Source organism: Pongo abelii, chromosome 17, assembly GCF_028885655.2.
Source record: "Pongo abelii isolate AG06213 chromosome 17, NHGRI_mPonAbe1-v2.0_pri, whole genome shotgun sequence".
NCBI classification, from domain to species: domain Eukaryota; kingdom Metazoa; phylum Chordata; class Mammalia; order Primates; family Hominidae; genus Pongo; species Pongo abelii.
Genome location: NC_072002.2, coordinates 50,972,527 through 50,999,284, shown reverse-complemented (window position 1 = coordinate 50,999,284; position 26,758 = coordinate 50,972,527). Strand labels below are relative to the sequence as shown.

The 26,758-nt window shown below is 42.0% G+C and overlaps 1 protein-coding gene across 9 annotated transcripts in view; it reads right to left on the bottom strand.

Annotated features, from left to right (window-relative positions):
- The window catches only part of FHOD3 (formin homology 2 domain containing 3), a 503,817-nt gene that overhangs the window by 115,170 nt on the left and 361,889 nt on the right, over positions 1–26,758 (bottom strand). For 3 of the 9 annotated variants that reach the window (XM_054537472.2, XM_054537473.2, XM_054537474.2), the window contains 3 exons: positions 25,125–25,214; positions 21,611–21,970; positions 16,355–16,468 (listed from right to left, as the gene is read on the bottom strand). In XM_054537472.2, the coding sequence (XP_054393447.2) occupies positions 16,355–16,468; positions 21,611–21,970; positions 25,125–25,214 (564 nt within the window). 9 annotated transcript variants of the gene reach the window in all.

Genomic DNA, 26,758 nt, shown 5'->3' with positions numbered 1-26,758 from the left:
ATGGTGAGTACCCCATATAGATGTACCATTTTTTTCTCTTTCATACTGTATTTTTACCATACATTTTCTATGTTTAGATACACAAATACTTCTCACTGTGTTACAACTGCCTACAGTATTTGGTACAGTTACACGCTGTAAGGTTTGCAGTCTAGGAGTAATAGGCTATACCATATAGCCTAGGAGGACACCTGGGACTGGAGCTTTCTTCATGGGAAAGTTTACAACTACAAATTCAATGTCTCTATCTTTGTTTATCTTACATTAATTCATACAGATTATTTCATCTTGAGTGAGTTTTGGTAGTTTTTGTCTTTCAAGAAATTCTTCCATTTCATCTAAGTTGTCAAAGTTATTGGAATATAATTGTTCAGAATAGTCCCTTATTATTTTTATATAACAAAATTGCCCAACACTGCATTTCTCAGAACATAGCCCCATCATTAAGTGACTAATGACTATATTTACCCAAGAGAAATGAAAGCACATGTACATACAAAGACAACCCAAGTGTCTATCAACAGGTAAACAGATAAATTATGGTTTATGTACACAATGGAATACTACTCAATCAAAAGAAATGGACTATTGAAACACACAACAAAATGAAGGAATATCAAAACAATTATACTAACTGAAAGAAGTCAACTCCCCTCAAAGAGTATATACTGCCTGATTACACTTATATAAAATGCTAAAAACACAAACGCAAATGAATCTACAATGAAGCAGCAGATCAGTGGTTGCTTAGGGATGGGGAAGGGCAGCAATAATCACAAAGAGGCAGGAGAAGATTTTTGGGGTGATGGATATGCACATTATCTCCATTGTGGTCAGGGTTTCACTGTTGTACACATACACCAAAACTTATGTGCTGTTTCTTACATGTCAATTTTACTGCAAAAGCTGTTTTAAAAAAATATCCCTTGGTAAGTTCAAGTTAAGTAAAATCGTATTTGTGAAAGATGCAAACCTTCGATGTTTCCTATTTAAAAAGTAAATTATAATCTCTGGTAAAATATTAACAAAAGCAAAAGCTAAGTTCATAAAATATCTGATATTTGAAATTAGCACTTAATTCACAAGTAGATAATTTAATATGAAGATTTAGAGGTCAAAAATAATAACAAAATGGCATTGAAATGATGCTGAGCAATGAGATCGTCCTCACAACCTGGCTATGAAATTGAGGATCACCCTGTCTAATGATACAGGAGAAGAGGTAACTCTAAGTCATGCCCAGTTGTAAAAGGCATTTGCTTGCCCTGAAAAAAGAAAACTTAAGAATCTTCCTTCACAGCTTCAGGGTCATATCCTAGCTCTCATGATGAAACCAGCAAGCCCCAGAGGCATCTCCAAGAAACAGGCAGCTTTTCTCATCACCACTGCTACGATCCTGAAGACAGCCATCATCAGAGACTGGATGTGGATTTCAGTCTCCCTCTTGCTTTCTCTTCTCCAGCCTGTTGCACACACTGCTTCAGTGCAGATCTGAGCTCCTTGGCCATGGGAAGGAATAGCAGGGCTCACGCAGTGTGCTGTGGAGATTGGTCCCACATGGAGTCTCACATTACTGTTCTGGCTCATATCTAGAGCATGAAGCCACTCCTCCAGGCCCTGGCTGTTGTCATGCTTCAGCCTGTCCACTGGCCCCTTTGTAGGCCCTGACTTTGGCATACAGCAGTTCTTGCCAGTTCTCTCATTCCCTCTTAATTTCCACCCTCCATCTAAGACCAAGTGAGTCCTCCGGCCCAAAGGAGGTCAGTCCTCTCCTGTCACAGCCCCAGGTCCACCTGGTCGGCTTCACAATTTGCCAATCTCCTGGAAGCTTCCCAAAGCGCTGACTGCCACCAGCATCTCCTGTGTTACATGGCTCCCAGGCCTTGCTGGCCAGGACTGAGGCCCATTCTTCCTTCCCATCTCCTCTCTGCTTCTTCACTCCAGGCCAACTCACTCTTCTTTTGCACACTTGCCTCTTCTCTAAATGCTAAATTGATTCCAAATGGTCTCCCATCTTTCCCAGATTTGCAAAATCCTGTTTTGAAGAAAGATATGGACTCGCTCCATTTTCTTATCTCCCTCTTAACCTCCCGCCCCCACCCCACAAGGCCAATCTCAGAGCAAATAGCAATTTGCCTTACATTAGTGACTCAGTTTCCCAGACCTTTTGCCAGGGGTATCCCCCACAACAACAGAGCACCTGTGCTAGGCCCCCAGTTTGATGGCCTCTCTCTTTTCAGCTCTTCTATGAAGGTTCATTTTCTTCACAGCATTCACTGCAGTGGAAACTCTTTATTTGCAGATGATTTGCTCATCTTCTGCTTCTGCCACTGAAGTGTAAGCCCTGTGAAGTCAGGGACTGTGTCTGATTCAATTGATACACTCAATAAATAGTTGTTTAATGAAATATATGAGTATGTAAGACTTGTGTATCCTATATACGTAATTTCCAAAATTAACTGGAAACTCAGTCTCCTTCCATTATAACAATAAAACTTATTTAGTCCTCATTACTGGGCTTTGAGGGAAGAAATGGGGAAAGAGATAAGGCAACAAACATTCAGTGATCTAGCAATATACATTTTCTTTTTTGAGACAGGGTTTCACTCTGTCACCCAGGCTGGAATGCAGTGGCATGATCTTAGCTCACTGCAGCTGCCAACTCCTGGGCTCAAGTGATCCTCCTGCCTCTGCCTCCTGAGTAGCTGCGACCATGGGCATAAGCCACCACACCTGGGGTCTCACTTTGTTGCCTAGGCTGGTCTCAAGCAATCCTTCCACCTCAGCATCCCAAAGTGCTGGGATTACAGGCATGAGCTACTGCGCCCAGCCCAGTAATACATTTTTCTGAAGGAGAAATCTCAGTCTCAATCTCTCTGTCTCTCTCTCTCACACACACACATACGTGCGCACACACACACACCCCTTTTTGCTCTGTGATCTTTGTACAATAATGGTACAAAACTACTGTAGCAAGTGACAACTGGAAACCATGGCAAAGATGGGAGTAGGAATGGTGGGAAAAAGTCAAGTTAGATCTAAAACGTGTGGGAGAAAGAATCTCCAGTACCTGCTGAGGACCCACAGTCCCGCAGCACAGCACAGCCCAGGTTCCCTAGTGCCCACAGTCACTTTGTGAACCTACCATTAGTGAGCCAGACCCCACCCTGAACTTACTCCATCAACAGAACCGGTGCTTCTCTTGCGTGCTTTGGATCTAACGCAATCAATTAATAAGGACCACATTTTGCCTTACAGGGATTCATATTGTTTGTAACAAGACTGCTATCAGGAACTAGTGGCAGGCAAGTGGGAAGACTGCTTCTGCACAGTCCAGGGAGAACACAGCATCTTTGAATGGTGGGGAATCAGGCCACATTTGTACTGCTTGTTTCCTACTGGCATTTGTGGACTGGGTGCCATTAACTGTGTCACATAGAAAGACAATGTCCTTTATCCCATTATTTTACATTCTATTTGGGATTTTCTCAGAGAAGTTTGTTTTTTAAAAATGTACTTTAATCAACCAATTTAATTTTTTTAAAAACTAGAACCCCATTGCACAGTGTGGCTCTCAATTCCACTGACAATTTTTTTTTAAGTATTGGGTTGACCAAGTGATAGAACACAGCCAGCAAGCATCTGGGATCCAGGAAAACACCCAGATCACAAAAAACAGTGATTCAAAAACCCAAGTAGAGCTTCAAGGCACATGTAGATGACTAGTGAGGTCAGGGCAGGAAATGATCAAAGCCAAAGCAGACAAGAATGGGAAGACACAAGCATGTGGATTCATAGGGAATAGACAGTCCACTTGGAATTGGCAACAAAGATGAAGAAGGCACAGGTACCCACAAGTTACACACAGGGTGGTAGTCAAAAGGCATGCCTGGCAGGCCATCACTGGAAGAGCTACAGTAACTGCCAACAGGCAGGAAATGCATGGAAACAGAAACCTGAATTCTGAGGGAGTAGTCTCCATAAACATGGTGGAGATAGGTGTTCAAGGGGATCACAACAAGTGAGATTCCCATAAGAGAGAGCTTAAGCTGGGAGAAGCAGCCTCCACAGAAGCACAGAAGGCTTCCACTTTCCCAGCTTCCTAAAATATGACTGTGTTCTTTACTATAGCACTGTCAGTCACTGTACACAACCTCCTAAAAGCAGATGATGCAATAATAGGACTGTTCCATGGCAGCACATGACACAGTTGTATTCCCATGACCATGAAGAAAGTGGTAAAGCCAAAAACTGGGAGGAAGGAGAGCTCCTGAGAGGTCAGCGTGGCTGATCAGGGAAGGCTGACAGCAGGAAGAGGGGAGATGCTCCTAAGAACAGTTTGAACACACCGACACATAAACAAACCTCCCTTCCTGTTAGTATCTGACACATGGTAGGGAAACAAAGGGTTATTCAACACATGGTGTTGAATGTATGAAAAAGCTGAAGTTGGACCTCTGCCTCATACTATTTGCCAAAATAATTTCCAGATAGATAAAACATTTAAATGTGACAAAACGTAGCTACAGAAGTACTAGAAGAAACCAGGAGAAAAAAGGCCTTCTTCAGTAGGAACACAAAATCATGAAAATAGAAGAGATTAACTCTATGGAATTGAAGGTTTCTACATGGTAAACACACAATAAATGAAGTAAAAAGAACAATGAGAAAAATGATTGCTACTCTTATCTCAGTTTATAAAGAACTTCAATAATACAATGAGAAAAAACAACTCAATGACCCTCATATGAGGCATCTAAAATGGTCAAAGATATAGAAGTAGATAATAGAATGATGGTTACCAGGGGATTCAGGAAAGCGGGATATAAGGAGTTATTATCTGATGAGTATAAAGCTACAATTATAGAAGTTCCAGAGCTCTCCTACATAACATAGTGCCTATAGTTAACATATTGCCCACTTAAACATTTGTTAAGAGGGTAGATCTCATGTTAAGTATTCTTACTACACACACACAAAAGGTTATGACCTTTATCCATCCCTTATTATCCATTATTACTCCCTAACGAGATGTTGTTACTTATATTTGGGTTTATAATCTTACAGGAAGTAGGAAGAACTCTGCTGGGACAACTATGAGAAAGACTATTCCCAAGATCTTCTAAGGGCTCTTGACATTAATCTGAAAAACAGCCATGTCAGTGTCATTTATGGTAAACAATGGCATTATTACAAGTGGAAAAGAGAACAGAATGCATGGTTAAAGTGCATATGATCCTTTGGGTTTCAGCACAGCATGTCCACAGAGAAATCCTCTCTGGTGTCCTAAGTATGGGCCTGAGGTTCCTACAACCTCTTCCCACTGAGCACTCACAGTGCAGGATAGGCTTACTCTAGATGGCCTCTCTAGTCCCAGAACAAGGACTGTCTTAGGGCACCTTCAGTCCCAGGGCTTGGGTGTACGGTTTCCTCACATTGACAAGGCAAGCCTCCAGCCGCCATTTATGAGAAAGTCCACAAGATGGAGATGTCACTACAGGGAAGGGAAGAGAATAGGCCCGGCCTTTCCCAAAGCCTCACAACCACATATGTGCTTGAGGTGTGGTTGTTTGCTTGCTTGTTTCATTTGAATACTTGAACACAAATGGTTCAAATATTCCTGTAGTTTTATTTTCTTTCACAAAGAAAATATTTAGAAATTCTCCGCTCAAAAAGTACATTTTCAAAAAGTGAAGTGTTTTAAAAGTCTGCTTTCATTAAACAGTTGCATCTTGTATTCCTGAGGGCCTTTGCAAATAGTTCTGGTTTTCTCATTTTGTTTTGTTTTCTCTTAAGTTCCAATTTCTTTTTTTTTTTTAATTGCTATATAGACGCAAAAGTTTTATTCAAAGTCATCAATCATGAGTGCTGACCACACTGACTCTCAAGCTATACATACATAACAGGTTTCAGTTTTATAATTAGCTATTATAAAATGAGTCTATCGTTTCCTTTTATATTCAAATTGTTGAATACAAAATATACTCGTGGGGCAAGAGGCCCCACGAGTATATTTATGGGAAAAAACTACATCAAGGTGTTGTCTGCTACCCACATTTCCTCTTCTCTAACCAGATGCATCTGAAAATTTTTCTGTATTTGCATCTCCTCACATGGATTGTGTAACAAATCCTTAGTCTCTATCTTCCACGAAGCCACTTGCTGCCTTTTTTGCTGATTTCTCATGGGCGAGAATTAGGTTGAATCAATACCTAGCTGCAAGGGGGTCTGATTGAGTCACTAAGTATTCCATTTCATGACATGAACATCTAGTTGCAAGGTTGTCTAGAAAATGGAGTATTAAACATTGCCTTCTAGCTTAAGTGGCCTAGCAACATAATTCTTTTTTTTTTTTTTTTTTTTTTCAGTTCTGGTTTTTATTGTGTTTTTTATGTTCCACACAATTTCTGCAAAGTTAGATGCAAACTTTCTGTAGAAGCTGCTCATACATTTTGTGGCATTTATAAAAGTGCAGAGGTAGCATATAAACAGGTGAGAGAAACTCCCTAAAAAGGTCAGCCATTCATGCATTTCTTTTCTAATTGGTATTGTTTCTCTTTACACACCTGCAATGTCCTTTTCTCTGCATTTCTTTTTTTTTTCTTTTATTATTATTATTATTATTACTATTATTATTATACTTTAGGTTTTATGGTACATGTGCGCAATGTGCAGGTAAGTTACATATGTATACATGTGCCATGCTGGTGCGCTGCACCCACTAACTCGTCATCTAGCATTAGGTATATCTCCCAATGCTATCCCTCCCCCCTCCCCCCACCCCACAACAGGCCCCGAAGTGTGATGTTCCCCTTCCTGTGTCCATGTGTTCTCATTGTTCAATTCCCACCTATGAGTGAGAATATGCGGTGTTTGGTTTTTTGTTCTTGCGATAGTTTACTGAGAATGATGATTTCCAATTTCATCCATGTCCCTACAAAGGACATGAACTCATCCTTTTTTATGGCTGCATAGTATTCCATGGTGTATATGTGCCACATTTTCTTAATCCAGTCTATCGTTGTTGGACATTTGGGTTGGTTCCAAGTCTTTGCGATTGTGAATAATGCTGCAATAAACATACGTGTGCATGTGTCTTTATAGCAGCATGATTTATAGTCCTTTGGGTATCTACCCAGTAATGGGATGGCTGGGTCGAATGGAATTTCTAGTTCTAGATCCCTGAGGAATCGCCACACTGACTTCCACAATGGTTGAACTAGTTTACAGTCCCACCAACAGTGTAAAAGTGTTCCTATTTCTCCACATCCTCTCCAGCACCTGTTGTTTCCTGACTTTTTAATGATTGCCATTCTAACTGGTGTGAGATGGTATCTCATTGTGGTTTTGATTTGCATTTCTCTGATGGCCAGTGATGGTGAGCATTTTTTCATGTGTTTTTTGGCTGCATAAATGTCTTCTTTTGAGAAGTGTCTGTTCATGTCCTTCGCCCACTTTTTGATGGGGTTGTTTTTTTCTTGTAAATTTGTTTGAGTTCATTGTAGATTCTGGATATTAGCCCTTTGTCAGATGAGTAGGTTGCGAAAATTTTCTCCCATTTTGTAGGTTGCCTGTTCACTCTGATGGTAGTTTCCTTTGCTGTGCAGAAGCTCTTGAGTTTAATTAGATCCCATTTGTCAATTTTGGCTTTTGTTGCCATTGCTTTTGGTGTTTTAGACATGAAGTCCTTGCCCATGCCTATGTCCTGAATGGTAATGCCTAGGTTTTCTTCTAGGGTTTTTATGGTTTTAGGTCTAACATTTAAGTCTTTAATCCATCTTGAATTGATTTTTGTATAAGGTGTAAGGAAGGGATCCAGTTTCAGCTTTCTACATATGGCTAGCCAGTTTTCCCAGCACCATTTATTAAATAGGGAATCCTTTCCCCATTTCTTGTTTTTCTCAGGTTTGTCAAAGATCAGATAGTTGTAGATACGTGGCATTATTTCTGGCGGCTCTGTTCTGTTCCATTGATCTATATCTCTGTTTTGGTACCAGTACCATGCTGTTTTGGTTACTGTAGCCTTGTAGTATAGTTTGAAGTCAGGTAGTGTGATGCCTCCAGCTTTGTTCTTTTGGCTTAGGATTGACTTGGCGATGCGGGCTCTTTTTTGGTTCCATATGAACTTTAAAGTAGTTTTTTCCAATTCTGTGAAGAAAGTCATTGGTAGCTTGATGGGGATGGCATTGAATCTATAAATTACCTTGGGAAGGATGGCCATTTTCATGATATTGATTCTTCCTACCCATGAGCATGGAATGTTCTTCCATCTGTTTGTATCCTCTTTTATTTCCTTGAGCAGTGGTTTCTAGTTCTCCTTGAAGAGGTCCTTCACATCCCCTGTAAGTTGGATTCCTAGGTATTTTATTCTCTTTGAAGCAATTGTGAATGGGAGTTCACTCATGATTTGGCTCTCTGTTTGTCTGTTATTGATGTATAAGAATGCTTGTGATTTTTGTACATTGATTTTGTATCCTGAGACTTTGCTGAAGTTGCTTATCAGCTTAAGGAGATTTTGGGCTGAGACAATGGGGTTTTCTAGATATACTATCATGTCATCTGCAAACAGGGACAATTTGACTTCCTCTTTTCCTAATTGAATACCCTTGATTTCCTTCTCCTGCCTAATTGCCCTGGCCAGAACTTCCAACACTATGTTGAATAGAAGTGGTGAGAGAGGGCATCCCTGTCTTGTGCCAGTTTTCAAAGGGAATACTTCCAGTTTTTGCCCATTCAGTATGATATTGGCTGTGGGTTTGTCATAGATAGCTCTTATTATTTTGAGATACGTCCCATCAATACCTAATTTATTGAGAGTTTTTAGCATGAAGGGTTGTTGAATTTTGTCAAAGGCCTTTTCTGCATCTATTGAGATAATCATGTGGTTTTTGTCTTTGGTTCTGTTTATATGCTGGATTACATTTATTGATTTGTGTATTTTGAACCAGCCTTGCATCCCAGGGATGAAGCCCACTTGATCCTGGTGGATAAGCTTTTTGATATGCTGCTGGATTCTGTTTGCCAGTATTTTATTGAGGATTTTTGCATCAATGTTCATCAAGGATATTGGTCTAAAATTCTCTTTTTTTGTTGTGTCTCTGCCAGCCTTTGGTATCAGGATGATGCTGGCCTCATAAAATGAGTTAGGGAGGATTCCCTCTTTTTCTATTGATTGGAATAGTTTCAGAAGGAATGGTACCAGCTCCTCCTTGTACCTCTGGTAGAATTCGGCTGTGAACCCATCTGGTCCTGGACTTTTTTTGGTTGGTAAGCTATTGATTATTGCCACGGTAAGCTATTGATTATTGCCACAATTTCAGCTCCTGTTATTGGTCTATTCAGAGATTCAACTTCTTCCTGGTTTAGTCTTGGGAGGGTGTATGTGTTGAGGAATTTATCCATTTCTTCTAGATTTTCTACTTTATTTGCGTAGAGGTGTTTGTAATATTCTCTGATGGTAGTTTGTATTTCTGTGGGATCGGTGGTGATATCCCCTTTATCATTTTTTATTGCATCTATTTGATTCTTCTCTCTTTTTTTCTTTATTAATCTTGCTAGCGGTCTATCAATTTTGTTGATCCTTTCAAAAAACCAGCTCCTGGATTCATTTATTTTTTGAAGGGTTTTTATGTCTCTATTTCCTTCAGTTCTGCTCTGATTTTAGTTATTTCTTGCCTTCTGCTAGCTTTTGAATGTGTTTGCTCTTGCTTTTCTAGTTCTTTTAATTGTGATGTTAGGGTGTCAATTTTGGATCTTTCCTGCTTTCTCTTGTAGGCATTTAGTGCTATAAATTTCCCTCTACACATTGCTTTGAATGCATCCCAGAGATTCTGGTATGTTGTGTCTTGGTTCTCATTGGTTTCAAAGAACATCTTTATTTCTGCCTTCATTTCGTTATGTACCCAGTAGTCATTCAGGAGCAGGTTGTTCAGTTTCCATGTAGTTGAGCAGTTTTGAGTGAGATTCTTAATCCTGAGTTCTAGCTTGATTGCACTGTGATCTGAGAGACAGTTTGTTATAATTTCTGTTCTTTTACATTTATTGAGGAGAGCTTTACTTCCAAGTATGTGGTCAATTTTGGAATAGGTGTGGTGTCGTGCTGAAAAAAATGTATATTCTGTTGATTTGGGGTGGAGAGTTCTGTAGATGTCTATTAGGTCCACTTGGTGCAGAGCTGAGTTCAATTCCTGGGTATCCTTGTTGACTTTCTGTCTCGTTGATCTGTCTAATGTTGACAGTGGGGTGTTAAAGTCTCCCATTATTAATGTGTGGGAGTCTAAGTCTCTTTGTAGGTCACTCAGGACTTGCTTTATGAATCTGGGTGCTCCTGTATTGGGTGCATATATATTTAGGATAGTTAGCTCTTCTTGTTGAATTAATCTCTTTACCATTATGTAATGGCCTTCTTTGTCTCTTTTGATCTTTGTTGGTTTAAAGTCTGTTTTATCAGAGACTAGGATTGCAACCCCTGCCTTTTTTTGCTTTCCATTTGCTTGGTAGATCTTCCTCCATCCTTTTATTTTGAGCCTATGTGTGTCTCTGCACGTGAGATGGGTTTCCTGAATACAGCACACTGATGGGTCTTGAGTCTTTATCCAATTTGCCAGTCTGTGTCTTTTAATTGGAGCATTTAGTCCATTTACATTTAAAGTTAATATTGTTATGTGTGAATTTGATCCTGTCATTATGATGTTAGCTGGTTATTTTGCTCGTTAGTTGATGCAGTCTCTTCCTAGTCTCGATGGTCTTTACATTTCGGTATGATTTTGCAGTGGCTGGTACCAGTTGTGTCTTTCCATGTTTAGCACTTCCTTCAGGAGCTCTTGTAGGGCAGGCCTGGTGGTGACAAAATCTCTCAGCATTTGCTTGTCTGTAAAGTATTTTATTTCTCCTTCACTTATGAAGCTTAGTTTGGCAGGATATGAAATTCTGGGTTGAAAATTCTTTTCTTTAAGAATGTTGAATATTGGCCCCCACTCTCTTCTGGCTTGTAGGGTTTCTGCCGAGAGATCCGCTGTTAGTCTGATGGGCTTCCCTTTGATGGTAACCCGACCTTTCTCTCTGGCTGCCCTTAACATTTTTTCCTTCATTTCAACTTTGGTGAATCTGACAATTATGTGTCTTGGAGTTGCTCTTCTCGAGGAGTATCTTTGTGGTGTTCTCTGTATTTCCTGAATCTGAATGTTGGCCTGCCTTGCTAGATTGGGGAAGTTCTCCTGGATAATATCCTGCAGAGTGTTTTCCAACTTGGTTCCATTCTCCCCGTCACTTTCAGGTACACCAATCAGATGTAGATTTGGTCTTTTCACATAGTCCCACATTTCTTGGAGGCTTTGCTCGTTTCTTTTTATTCTTTTTTCTCTAAATTTCCCTTCTCGCTTCATTTCATTCATTTCTTCTTCCAGGGCTGATACCCTTTCTTCCATTTGATCGCATCGGCTCCTGAGGCTTCTGCATTCTTCACGTAGTTCTCGAGCCTTGGTTTTCAGCTCCATCAGCTCCTTTAAGCACTTCTCTGTATTGGTTATTCTAGTTATACATTCTTCTAAATTTTTTTCAAAGTTTTCAACTTCTTTGCCTTTGGTTTGAATATCCTCCTGTAGCTCGGAGTAATTTGATCGTCTGAAGCCTTCTTCTCTCAGCCCGTCAAAGTCATTCTCCATCCAGCTTTGTTCCATTGCTGGTGAGGAACTGCGTTCCTTTGGAGGAGGAGAGGTACTCTGCTTTTTAGTTTCCAGTTTTTCTGCTCTGTTTTTTCCCCATCTTTGTGGTTTTATCTACTTTTGGTCTTTGATGATGGTGATGTACAGATGGGTTTTTGGTGTGGACGTCCTTTCTGTTAGTTTTCCTTCTAACAGACAGGACCCTCAGCTGCAGGTCTGTTGGAGTACCTGGCCGGCCCTGTGAGGTGTCAGTCTGCCCCTCCTGGGGGGTGCCTCCCAGTTAGGCTGCTCGGGGGTCAGGCGTCAGGGACCCACTTGAGGAGGCAGTCAGCCCGTTCTCAGATCTCCAGTTGCGTGCTGGGAGAACCACTGCTCTCCTCACAGCTGTCAGACAGGGACATTTAAGTCTGCAGAGGTTACTGCTGTCTTTTTGTTTGTCTGTGCCCTGCCCCCAGAGGTGGAGCCTACAGAGGCAGGCAGGCCTCCTTGAGCTGTGGTGGGCTCCACCCAGTTCAAGCTTCCAGGCTGCTTTGTTTACCTAAGCGAGCCTGGGCAATGGCGGGCGCCCCTCCCCCAGCCTCGCTGCCGACTTGCTGTTTGATCTCAGACGGCTGTGCTAGGAATCAACGAGACTCCGTGGGCGTAGGACCCTCTGAGCCAGGTGCAGGCTATACTCTCCTGGGGCACCGTTTCCTAAGCCCGTCGGAAAAGTGTAGTATTCGGGTGGGAGTGGCCCGATTTTCCAGGTGCCGTCTGTCACCCCTGGAAAGGGAACTCCCTGACCCCTTGCGCTTCCCGAGTGAGGCAATGCCTCGCCCCTGCTTCGGCTGGCGCACGGTGCACTCACCCACTGACCTGCGCCCACTGTCTGGCACTCCCTAGTGAGATGAACACGGTACCTCAGATGGAAATGCAGAAATCACCCGTCTTCTGCGTCGCTCGCGCTGGGAGCTGTAGACCGGAGCTGTTCCTATTCGGCCATCTTGGCTCCTCCCCTTAAGTTCCAATTTCATGAAAATATTACTCTCTCTATTTCTAAAAGAGAGCCCTATTAACAAAACTATAATAGGAGATATGGAGATGGATTCATTTTAATATCCTTGACTTGACTTAATTTTCCATATTGTTTCTTCAGCACTTCCTTGCTAAGTCAATTTATCATTCCGAGTTTTATCAACATCTAACACATTAATATACTTGTGGGGGAAGAAAAGGAATACTCCAAGCTCATGACAATGTCCACTTGCATTTCCAAAGTGGGCTGAGGTGCCTGAAGGGTGTTTTAGTTGGCCTGATTATCCCAGGACTTCAGTGAAGTAGTCTTGTTTCCAAATCAAGGGAATGAAGTTCTAGAACTTCCTAGTATTGTATAGGGCTCAGGCACAATGTTCATTAGTCAGGGGGATGATCACAGAAGACGCAGGTCCTCATTGCAGAAATGTAACCATTATTGATAATATAGTTCCTTTTTGGTTATAATAATATATGTATATATAAAACATACCAACCATAAATCCTACAAATTCTACTAAAGTATATATACCTCAGTAAAAATAATCACACATCTTAATAGGCAAAAAATACTTGCATAGGTGAAATTAGATTATGGGTGATATCCAAAGAATTCAGTTGTCAAATATGAAAAAGAAAAAATCAAACTATATAAAAATGTCTATTATCATAAGTGCAACTGATGTAATATTCTTGGGCGATGGTGCACAAGTATGATTTGGAGTTGGAAGATCCTCTTATCTTTTTTTTTCCCCCACTTAGAAAACATAAGTAAAGTGGTAATACAGCCAGGTCCAGTGGCTTCCTGGTCTTAATAAAACTGTACATCTGATATGTCAAATGATTCATCATATGTTTTTTCAGAGCCACACAAGGTGACAGTAAAAAAGACAAGCAAATGTAAAGGAGGTGATAGACTCTTAGAAGCTACCTTACTCGCTCATGGATAGAGTAGATGGTAAAGAAAAGCAAGTTCCTACAGCAATAGCGTACTGTAAGAAGGAAAGGAACTTAGAAGAGTCACCCCACCACTGCTGTTCCCCAGTGACCCCATCCCAATGCCACGCTCTCTGAGGGATTTAACTCCAGAGCCTTCTTCAAGCCAAGGACTGCTGAGTCCACACCTCCCCAGGGCCTCTGGAACATCTCCCTGGATGTCAGACAGGCTCCTTGGACCACGCATACCCCAGGCTGGAAGTCTCCACCCAATTTGCTTTCTTCCAGTATCGTCCCAGTTCCTTGTTTCTAACATCCATACACTCGTGCAAGCCTGAACCTCTACTCATTTTGCGTCTCCTCTTACCCTCCAGGCAGCAGCCAACTCTGCCAAATCTGCTGCTCCTGGCAAGTCCCACAGCCACTGCCATGTTGGGCATGGTCATCTCTCTTGGACTCTGACACTGCCTCGCAGCAGCCCTTGTTCCTGCAGCCTCAACCCAGTGGCTTGTTCTATGCTACTAACAAATTAGAATTGGTTGCCTCCTGTCTCCTGTTTCCAAACTTGAACAGCTCCAGTAGTCTCAGGATAAAGTCCAGCCTCTTCCCCAGGATGTTCAAGGCACTCTGGGATCCAAGTCTTTTTTTTTTTTTTTTTTTTTTTTTGAGACACAGTCTCGCGGTCACCCAGGCTGGAGTGCGATGGCACAATCTCAGCTCACTGCAACTTCCACCTCCCAGGTTCAAGTGATTCTCCTGCCTCAGCCTCCTGAGTAGCTGGGATAACAGGCGTGCACCATCACACTCGGCTAAGTTTTGTATTTTTAGTAGAGACGGGGGTTCATCATGTTAGTTGGGCTGGTCTCAAACTCCTGACCTCGTAATCCGCCCACCTCGGCCTCCCAAAGTGTTGGGATTACAGGTGTGAGCCACCGCACCCAGGCTCTGGGATCCAATTCCACCATTCCTGGTTTAACTGCCCACCCTCCTTATCCCCAGGGGCACTTCAGCCAGTCCAGGCAGAGAAGGAGACACAGACAGGAGTCCTTCTGGATCCTGGATCTTCTAGCCCAAACCTGGACCTGGGATTCCAGTGGCAGAAAAGCAGGCAGAGGCTGGGGCTTCCCTTTCAGAACCTGGGAAGAACATCCAAGCCCAGGGCTTTGGTAATCTTGTGGGCCACATGGACCCCTGTCTGTATAACTTTATAACTTCACAGACCTCCAAAGTGTTCCCAAGCAGTGAGCAGCTAAGTCACCCCATCCTTCCACCAGTGTTTACTGTGACTCTACTATTGCTAGGCCCCAGGCACTGTAGGGAACACACCAATGAACAGAGCCTGGTTCTAGTCCCTGAGGAGCTGGCAGCCTGGCAGGTGCAAGATGTGCAACGTCGTATCAGTCAGACTCCAATATTACTCACTTGGCCCCAAATCTTACATCCCATTTGACAAGGGTCATCTGTATGGTGACCTCTTCAGGACTACAGGTAATTTCGGCTAATCCCAACAGGAGGTGCCCTAGGGTAAAGGACAGAACTACAGACAGGTAGTGGTGTCTTCGGGGTAATCAAATGGTTACCTTATTATCAAGACCTAACTTAGCCCGAGTGTGCTCAGCCCAGGACCACGCTGGACTGTGGAATCTGAGAGCTTGACACCGTAGGATCTACATGCCGTCTTAGAAGTTAACAGTGACATGTGACTAGGCAAACCCCATTGGACCTCCCTTCCTCCCGGGGCTTAAGGTCTTGACTGCTCTGAACCCAACCAAACCTCCAATCACCAGCAGCACTCGGCAAAACATACTTCAGAATACACATAGAAGAGGATCTAAACATGGAACGCAGGTTGCTTTAAATTTGGAATTTGAGGCAAGTGATCTCTGATGTCGCTCATGTCTAGATTCCTGACGAATGAGGAGCTGCTGGAAGTTACATGCCATCATCTCCTACACTAACCCCTTCCACCAGATACACATGGTGGGCTTCACACAGCACTCCCGAGTGGACTTTTGTTTGCTCATCAAAATCACCCTCTAAGGTAAGGGTTGGTGTAATTGGCATTTACCCTCGGGGATTAAATAACTTCCAAGTGAGTGAGCTGGAATCCTAACCAGTCTTTTCTAACTCAGCACTCTTGCCATGTAAGGGTAACTTTCTAACTGTTCTAAAATTACAGGTCTTACCTTTCCCTTGTAAACACATCCTTGGGCAATCATTTGCTTCTGGGAGTCATAATCAGTTAATTTCTGGTGGTCTAATACTCTTGCCAAGTTAAATTCCTTCCATGTACCCATACAACTCTTTTCTCTTCTGGTAGGTCCTGGATTAATTATACAGCACCTTAATGGGCCCACTACTTTCTGATTTACATAGATTTAATCATTCAATGGTGAAAATTGATGTGTATATAACAAATTGCAGAGTTTACGTAAAATCTAGAACAGTTTTTAAGGAATGAATCAAAACATTCACACAAATATTTTAGAAGACATTTTTATACTTTCTATGGAAAGTGTGTAGGGGGATGAGACAATAATATTAAAATATCACCTCTAATAAAATATTTGCTTAGTAAATAGTGTGAAAGAAAGAGAAAATATTCCTGGCTTCGGACAATGTTCTGTAAAGGAAAATACTTCATGTTATGTCTTTTATTTATATTTTTCCTTTAACCACACTTAACCAAATTGATTCCCCTCACTTGAGGACTGTGAAGCTGTCAGCATGCTTGTCGAACTCACCTTTCCAACCTGGCCTCCTGTGGGGGTGAGACGGATGACGTGGGGGTGGTGGGCACACTGGATCCAGATGAGGGTCTTGAGGAGTGATAAGAGTTGTTGCCAAAATTGCTGTATCTAAGAAGTGCAGAGGTTTAAATTGGGGGAAAAAAGGATAGAGAAATAAGTACAAGTCAGTAAATAAGACTTAGCAAACCATTTTAATTTTTGCAAGAGAAACAGGTCTGGAAATGCTACCACCGTTAGTGGTAATTCTACCTAAACAGGTTTGTTCCCTGTTTTTTTCTGATAATTTCTCATAAGAAGGGTTTCCCAAAGTCTAAAACCATTAAGCAGCAAGATTTATGACAGAGGGTTTAAACAAAACCCTAACATTTCCTGTTTTTTAAAATGTACATTAAAATTATTTGCTAACATAAATTAAAAATCCAAATCAATTTCACTTGAACCATGAAGATTTTTCTTGCCTCACACGGTGGCACAATTAGTGTTAATTCCATCACAGGTCTGTAAGAAATACCATATGGTTGGCTAAAGAGACATCTTATTTAAAATTCCACTTTAGTATTTCCATATAAATTTCATTGATTAAATGTAATCCCATCCCATGTTCAGTGATTGAGGAGAAACTGCCCCCAGGCTTTCTGGACTGGCCTGCTCCTTAGAGGTGCATGTATTCATGTTTTCATCCAACATTTCCCCTGAACCAAAATTACAGTCATGAGGTTTACATGAGATTTGATGATTTTCCAGACATGTCTGACAAGTTAAATTTCAAGATTGTAAAATTCTAGATTTCTGTTTTTCAGACTAGACGTTCTTTAGCAGACCATATTTAGCTATCATCACTCGGAGCACTCTCAGAAAACAAATCATCATTTGATGCCCTTGCATGGGCTCAGACACTCAGGATTACTTACAAATAATGAGGCTCAGAGAGCTTTGCCTTGCAAACCTACCCAGCCACAGAGCAGGACCCACGCCATCCACTAAACTGGTTAGGGACACTGTATTAGAATGTGTGGGACCCCAACAGTCACTATAAGTACACAAAGAGCTTCTTGCACATGGAGAATCCAGTCCAAACGCCCATTGACAGAAATTGGAATCCCTTCTGGAAAGCAAATTGATTTCAAAATGAGTGTATCCTTTGACAGAGTAAGTCAACTTTTGGGAAGATAACATAAGGAAATAATCTTATAGTTATTTATATACTGAAAATGTCATACAGGAAGATACTTATTGAAGCATTATTTATCTTTTTTTCCTTTTTCTTTCGAGAAAGTTCCTGCAAATAGTGGAGCATTATTTAGATCATGGTAGAAAACTAAAAACTACTTAATCAGGTAGCAATGTGGAAATGGCTATGAAAGTATGATATAGTATTTGTCAATGGACTATTATGCAACCATTAAAAATGATTACTAATTTTGTAAGTGACAACATGAAAAATGATAATATAAGCTAAATGAAAACATCAGGATATAATATACACAGTTTGATCACAACTGTGCAAAAATACACTCAAAAGTCAAAAACTAAGTGTAGGAAAAACTATAAAAATGGGCTATTTTTTAAAAAAGAATATAGAGATGAAATTTCAGTTTTCAATAAGAAATTTCATTATTATAATGGAAAATAAAATATTGATATGACCCACATCTATCCTGTGCTACTAATTCTGGTCAGTTTGGCTGTTGCTGTCCTTATTTATTTAGTGTCACATGGCTGGCATATTCTCAGTGCCAGACAGAGAGAGGCTCAGAGCATACCACTCTATTCCATTATCCTCTGTGAACACATCATCTTTGTGGGACTTGGTTTCCGAGTACTCATTTTCTCTTTAAAAACCCACCACTCTACATGTCAAACAGGTTAATTGCTTCTCCAAGTGAGTGTTGGTTTAATTTTTCAACAGGGCTCCCAAACCACAGGCCACATAGGAAGCACAAAAGCAAAGGATGAAAGGAACATACAAAGGCAGAAATAGAGAAGGGAGAGAAAGCCAATGAGCAAAGAGGGAAAGAAACCAGGCAGCAAGCACTGCAATGAGGGAGGGGAAGGAGGCTGTCCCCACGACACCTAGCACTCTCCGAGAGGAGACCCTGATGCAGCCTGTTCCACACAGGCTCCACGCCTGTGTCAGCAGCTGCCTGGACGCTCAGCTTGTCATCCTACTCCAGCAGCTAAAACAATTCCCTTCCCACCACAAGTGGACATCCTGCAGAATGTTTTAACAGGATCACTTTGCTAAAATTGTGTTTAAATGACGCTATGGAAATAAAACAAGCAGAATGTGTTTTTCCCTCCTTTGGTTTTCCTAATGTCTAAGCAATTAATTCAAATGCCTCATAGTCTAATTTTGCTTCTCAATTTCAGCCAAACTAACTAGATCATACAACTCACTATTCAGCATTTTGTGTGTGTGTGTGGAGGGTGAGGGTTCTTTTTAATGACTAACTGGTCGGTCTTTATTATAACCCATTCAGTTGCAGTCAACCACTGAGTAGTCCATCTGTGGTCACACAGACCCATGAAAACCACAGCAAGTGAACATTAGAAAAATCAATAGGAACAATACTTGTACAGTATCCAAGTTTCTGTTGGAGAAGTGATTTTAAAAGTTTACAAACTTTGCTCAGTTAAATCAAAGTCAACCTTCATTCACAAGCAAGCAGCTTTTTTTTTCCCTACAATTTACGTGTATCTTCAACTGGACAGCTTACATGTTTCTATTGCACCCACCCCTAGGACTATAAATAGCGGTGAAGCTTGCAGACCAAATGGGAAGGATCTGGGGCCCAGGAAAGCCCCAATTAGGGCTGAGACCACCACCAGAAAGACCGGGATCACCACCGTGGGCTAACACACTCTCTGGGAAAGATGAGATCGCCAACATATTTTTGTTCCAGTCAAATGTTCAGCTCCTAACTTGCACATAGATATTGTTCTTGGAAGGTGTAAGAGTCATGTTGGATTCATTCCACAAAAACTGTGTGAAAGATAACAACAATCCCGGAACTGTAGACCCGGAAGAGACCTGCAGAGAACTTGTAGTTTCAAGGAATTCAAATTTGGTTCATTGGGATAGTACGATTGGGTTACAAAAAAAAAAAAAAGAAAAAAAAGAAAAAAAAAAGCAGCTCAGTTCACAACTCCTGGAGGTATACAAAGCCATTCTGGAAATAAGAGGAAATTAATTTTCAGATCCTGAAGTTCCATATCTGCTCTTTTTAAAAATGGATCTTCCCATGCTGCTTCTAGGGTCTCCCAGTCCTTTCCAGCTTCTCCTTCCAAAATCACCTTCCATTTTTAGAAAGAAAAAAAACTCTTGAGCAGGTGGAATCAGTGTGGGGCACTGCCTTGTGCTATAAAATCTCCAGGGTACCAAGCAAAGGAAAACATCACTCCTGAGGGAATTCCTTAAGAAGTATGCTGGAGGGAGAAGACGGAGCTTTATCTATCCGGGGAAAAAATAGAAGCAAGGTCTCATACCTCATCTCTGTCTACGTGCCCACCTGAGAATCGGCCCCAAAAATGAGACTGTTGTCAGGGATGCGTATGAGCTCGCTTATTTGAACTGAAACATGAAATTAGGCTTCTTCTGACAGAAATTAAGTCTCATTTGACTAAGGACTGGCTTTGCCAAGTAGGTATACATAGGTGTTTTCCAGAACTAAATCAGTTAAATCTAAAGCCCCAAGGTTTTGAAAAAAATATAAAGCACATATACAATAGACAAATTACATCAACAATTTAAACTTATAATTAAAAAAACTGTAGACAGGCTTCTCAAAACTTGGAGGGAAACTTCAAAATTCTTTAAGATACATTAAGCAAAAATTGTTAACGATCATAGATCTAGATTAGTCCTCCTATTTATTAGATGAAAGGTCTGATACCCATAAAGACTGGTCATTTTCATGGTATGAAGGAGCTTCCTTCAAGGTTCAGGTCTTATAAGCCTTCATTTAAAACATGATGCAGCTTCATGTTGAGTAGGGCACCCAGACTGGGGTCCCCCAAACACAGGCTCTGGCAAAAGCATCTTGCTGACAAGGACTTGCCTTGGCACGGTGTGGTGGATACAGTAAGGAGAGAAAGTGACTGACTGCCTAAATGACAGACAGCAGCACCACATACAGGTTAGGAAACGACTCTGGAATAGGCTGCCTGGGGTTGAAACCGCTCCGCAACATACTAGCTGAGTGACTCTGGTCAAGGTACTTAGCCTTTCTGTGCCTCAGTTTCCTCAGTGTAATAAGGGCTTGTAATAGAACCTACCTCTCAAGGGTAAAGTAATAAAGTACTAATTTCATGGAAAATATAGGATGTGGCTCAAAAACAATGCTCAATAAATGTCAACTATTATTATAATTAATCTAAGATGGAATGGTCATTAGAATGATCAGCTATTGATTTTTGGACAACTGATTGTTCAAAATATGCCAACTCTATTCCCAGTTCCCTACTCTGGCAGAGAGCTCATAACGCAGGCAACAGTGAAAGGCATTAATACAGGCAGACACCTGTTAAACATTCTTGGGGGAGTTCTGATTTGCACACCTCCCTCTGCCCCCATCTCCATTTTTTATAAGATTTAAGTGTTCATAGTAAAATAACGTAATTATATTAATACCTATGAAGTGGTTCAAACTAATTGTGTGTCACGTCGTAGGAAGATATTAGCATTCTTTGAAAAGAAAAAAATGCATACATTAGAATATAAAACAGAAAGCTATAGAAAAGGGAAAGAAAACAAAGACACCCACCTATCAGAAGAGAAAGATCGGAAGTGGTAAGGCTCAGAGGCAGAATATGTGCTCAAAGAGACAGAATCAGAGGAACTGTCAAAGGAAGAAAAGCCCGCTCACAATGTGGCACGGAAAGATAGCAAAGGACTTTGATACATTCTTCAGGGTCAAAAAGACTTCATGCCACATGGCTTGGTACAAAGATGTATAAATTTGGACACATTATACATATGTAAAACCTTACATTTAAAAACCCATTATTAGTAATCATATTTTAACAAATGATCCCCTTAATTCAAGCAGATGACAATTTTCTCTGCATCTTATGTAAACACTGGTCATTATTTAGTCAGGGGTCAGCAACTTAGTTTATGCCACAACTGCTCCCTGCTTGGGCTGAAATCCACAAAAAACACGGCAGAAGCCAAGCCAAGGGGTGCAGTTAACACACTGTGTTCTCCTCCCCGAGTTAATCTCAAACAAGCCTCTAGGTGAGCAAATCTACCTGTTTTCCTTCTGGGACTCTGCTTCCTTCTCCTTGGTGGACAGGGGGGAGTCCTCAAAGTCATAGGAGAAGAGGTGGAAGGGGCTGTGGGGCACGTAGGGCAGCTTGTCTATGGTCGGTGACACCTTCAGGGAGCCTGGTGTGGCAGAGGAGGGCCGAGCAGCTGAGGCAGGGGGTGACAGGAGGGCAGATGGGGTGGCCTCAGACCCAGAGGACCCACTGCGCCAGGTGGTCCCGCCTGCAGTGCCAGCCAGAAGCGGCTTTCCCTGCGAGCTGGCATTCGAGACAGCAGGGAGGGCAGAGCTCTTGGGAGCAGCATCCTTTCCAGTGGGGCTCTGCCCTGAGGCAGCGCTGACCTTGCTGTTGGGCCAGCAGGGAGGAGGAGGAAGAAGAATAAAAGATTTGGGAGAGAGGGAGCAAAGGTTAGGAAAAAGAGAAACAGGCAAAAAGCCACTTCTGTACTGTTATCACTCACTTCAGAGTCAAGCTGTGTTTCTCGAACTGCAGCATAAAAGCCTGTCACCAGAAGCTTTGGTTTGCCCAAGCAATCCTGAGATGCCAAGTTTGTCAAACCAGAAGGTAAGACTTATAGACGGCAAGGAGGTGGCTCTCAGGCCAAACCTGGCCTCTAGGCGTAAGAGACTTTGGTAATTTACTGGAGCCCCAAAGACTCTTCTGCACCCGGCCCCTCCCATGTTTCTCCCTGCTGCTTGTGTTGGCATCTGAATTTCCACGACTGGAACTTCATCTCTGTCTTGGTCAAATAGCAGATCTGTCCTCCTGCTAAAAAGCCCAACCTTGAGGAAGAGGTATCCCACAAAGCCATGCACTTTAGTGACTGCTCCCAGAACCTTTCGTGAAAACAGGTATGGCTAAGAGAAAAGGAGAAAAAATGCCAGCGAGGAAGGCAAAGAGCTAAAAAGAGGGGCCAGGACAAAAAAGACAAATTTTGCCCATTTCATACTTTCTCCAGGGCCTCCCACTACACCTGTGACATTCAGACGCCTTCAGACAGGCCTGATTGTGCCACAGTTCCAGGTATAAAATCCTGACCTCAGCCCCTCCACACACAGTAACTATGGGAGGTGATAGACATGTTCATTGATTGTGGTCACCATTATGCAATGTATACATATATCAAATCATCACTTTGTAAACCTTAAATATATACATTTTTTTTTTTGAGCAGAGTTTTTTGAACAGAGTTTTGCTCTTGTTGCCCCCAGTGATCTTGGCTCATTACAACCTTTGCCTCCCAGGTTCAAGCAACCCTTCTGCCTCAGCCTCCCAAGTAGCTGGGATTACAGGCATGCGCTACCACACCTGGCTAATTTTGTATTTTTAGTAGAGATGAGGTTTCACCATGTTGGTCAAGCTGGACTCGAACTCCTGACCTCAAGTGATCCACCTGCCTTGGCCTCCCAAAGCGCTGGGATTACAGGCATGAGCCACCACGCCTGGCATTATATATAATTTTTAATTTGTCAATTAAATATTATAAAACTACAAAAAGAGCTTTCCATCTTCAGGGGGCTGGATTTAGACACTTGGATATTTTAACACATACATTTATAACCTGGGAATCTATGTTAAACTTTGCATTTTTCCAGTCCTCTCTCAGAGAAATTGACTCCCAGCCATGTTCGTGTGAACACGGAATGTGAGCTGTTTTCTTTCCCGCCTCAAATTCAGAGCTCTACTTGTACATAAGGGCAGGCACACAACAGTTTCCCTGGGTTGATGGGAGGATGGCCATGCTGTAGCGAGCTGAGGGCAGTGCCTCAGGCGGGGAGCACACACTAAGCAGAAGCCAGCAGGAAGCGGGGCGGCAGAGACACTAACCCAACAGAAGGAAGGGGAAATCCTTTATGGTCTCAGAAGTTTACGCCAGAGAACAAATAACATCCAGATGAAGGTTAATGAATACCTAGGTACTACCAAGATCAAGCTCTGGTATTTAACATGCACATGTTTATTTCCTAAAACTGAAAAGCCTAATGGTCTCTGGTAAAGGATACCCTCCGGCATCACTTTGTGGAGTCAGAGACTCTTCCAGGCATAAGATAAACAATCATCTACCTGTATAATAAAAATCCTAGGTAGAGACAGCACACCATTAATGAGGATGCCTTTGAAGGCCGCCTTTTCCAGCCAGATTCTTCCATCTGGTCTGAAGGTGCAGAAGCATGTGCATACCTGAGGGTTTAAGGGTTTGTGCAGGTGGGCAGAACGTGCACCTTTCAGCAAATAGGGAGGCATATCCCTGTTTCAGTGATAGCCTACAGAATTTCCTACAGCTCATTTTCAACTGAAGGTGGGATGACGACCAAACATCCTCCCTTCCCAGAGCACTTCTAACTAATCAATCACTAGCTCTAAGCACGGCAGGGGCTCTGTTTCATGCTGATCTTTCCTGAACTAATTCTCTATCATCAGCTCATTCCTTTTCTCTCCACATCCTGCTGGCTTCTTCTCAGTCATTTCCAAATAGGGGCAAGCAATCATTAGTTTGTCAGTTCAGAGAAGATTCTATGACCCCTGGGCATGGCAGGAGTCTGAGTGTCAAATGAGCCCATCTGAGAACTTGTGTGCGCACTGCTAGCCTGGCAGATGAGGCATCAGTAGCAAAGACTCCATTAAATCTAAAGTTGGCAAAGATTTTACTCGGATTCATCCAAGATCCATTTGATTTTGCTTATTTGTAGGAAAAAAAAAGTAAAAATGTCCATTTGCAGTGGCAATCAATTAAGAAAACCATTCAATTTTAGAATTATTTCTGAATACTGGAAAATGAAACTAACCATGAGCAATTTTTACTGTTTTATACAGAGATCATTTGGGGAAAATATCTACAGAATTTAAAAATATCTGCAAGGTGCCCATGTCTGTCAGCATTGCCTGAGGATAGAAAGAAAGCACCGTGCAGAGGAGGTGAGTAGATGACAGCAAACTCCCCAAAGGGCTGTAGAGTTATATGTTAGTTGTCTTGGGTGTGAAAATAAATACTGGGAAATTTTGCTATGATGCATGGGGTGAAAATGCTCCTGTTTGGATAAAAAACAAACATGAATCATTAATATAGTAGTTATCCACACATTTTAGCTAATATTGTGCTGGTAAAATCAGGAAGAAAGGAACACATGGAATTCTTCTTACTGCAATGCTGAAAGGGCAAGAATCTTCTTAGGGGAGATGAGCCTTTTTAGTCACCATCAATCTGGTTGAGCTAAAGCATTCAATGAGGGAGGGAAATGTGAGGAGAAAACCAGCGATTTTTTTCCATAAAGTGTGGTTAGGAAGGTAGGATTTCAATAAAAAGTGCAGTTCTCTAATGAAAACATGCTCAGCTATTTCTACAAAACCAGTGGTTCTGTGGCTCTGTGAACAGGGTAAGTAAGAGTTTGCAAGTGGGAATCAATGAGGAAGGGAGGTGGCCACTAGAAGGCAGTGAACTATCATTAGGAAGGAGTCTCCCACTTTTAGTGTGAGCTTGGGAGGCTCCAGTCCTAGGTACCTGTCCTTGCCCTGACAGGAAGCATCATCCTCTCTCTCTTCTTCGGAATTGGGCTCCGTGATTGGCTGCTCCTCTTCCTCCTCCTCCTCCCTGAGACAAAGCCAGGAAAAGAGAAATGCACACAGACAACATGGAAAAGTGAGATGAGCATTACAGACAAACAGGAAGATGAAGCAAACAACAACAACAATGAAGTAATAATAATTAAAAAAAAAAAAAACCAGCTGGCTGAAATGAAGAAAAGCACACTCAGTCTACTAGGAGACAAGAGACAGTTCTGAAATGTGGGACTTTAAACGTCGGGTGGAGATGTAAGAAAGCAGAAAAGGCCAAATTTCTTTGTCAAGCTGGCTAGATGCCACTACCCTGCACCCCCTACATGCAATTCAGAGAAGCTTCTGGCCATGGGCAGACCTCCTCTGTGGTTTTTCTCCTCCACACAGAATCATCCAGTAAAGGTTTTTGGTGATGACCAGCTGCTGCAGCAACCAGAGTCCTCACATCTTTACTGCATCCCTCTTGATTAGAAATCACCAAGGGTCAGGCCAATTTGGCATGGACTAACCTCTATGGTAGACCTATGGTTTTGGTATCCCGCCCCTCATTCTCAACGAATGGCCACCCCTGATTCTCAATGAGTGTGTTTCAGGGGTGCAGTTCCACTCCCACTTCAAGGGTAGCACATAGTCCAAGTGGGGCCAATTCATATCACACCTGGGGTTTCTCCTGGTACCATCAGGGATGACTCACTATAACGACACCCTGAGTCCAAGAAAAACACAGTTGAAACTGGGAGAAAAGGAGAGGAAAGCAGTCCCCCTGATCATTTTAATGCCTGTATCCAGCAATTCTGGAGCTCTACCCTAGCCTTTCACTAATGGAAGATAATAAATTCTCGTTGTTGCTTAGGGTGGTTTCAATTGGGTTTTGTCCTTGCAGCTAAGTACAGACTAAAAACTTTAAAAACTGGGACATTCTCTTTCTCTGGTCTCTAAGTCCTGTCAACATCCGATTTATGTGGTCATGGTCCACATGGAACACCTGTTCAATGCCCTGCTGGGCTTCTCAATCCCTTGCCTTGCTGAACTCCAGTGACCTCCACCTTTAGCCCCTCCCACTCTAGACCTCACCATCATACATAACTAGCCCACCTTGGAAATCTTATATCCAATCTTCCCATCCCTGACCACAAGCCCCCATTCACCCAAATCTCTCATTCCTTTCCTCCCACCCAAATTCTTCACCTTCCTAATGCATGTACATCCTCTACTTTCTCAACGTCCCCAGCACCTTCTTGCTTTCAGTCCTTACAGATCCACCATGTCTCACTCCAGGCATCATCTACCAGGATCTTTAACTCTGTCATCCCACTGTCCTTCAGCTGTTTTTTCCTTTTTACCAACATACAAAATACATACAGAAAAGTACACAAACCACTGAATTTTCACAAAACAAACACACCTATCTAACCAGCATCCCCTTAATGCTCCTTTCCAATTGCTTCCCTCTCCCACCCCGCATCAAATAGTGTAAGTTAGCTTTGCCTGGTTTTATTATCCATCTAAAAGGAATCATAATCTGCCTATCTTTTGTTCAACATTACACCTGTGGGATTCATTGACATAGTTACGTAT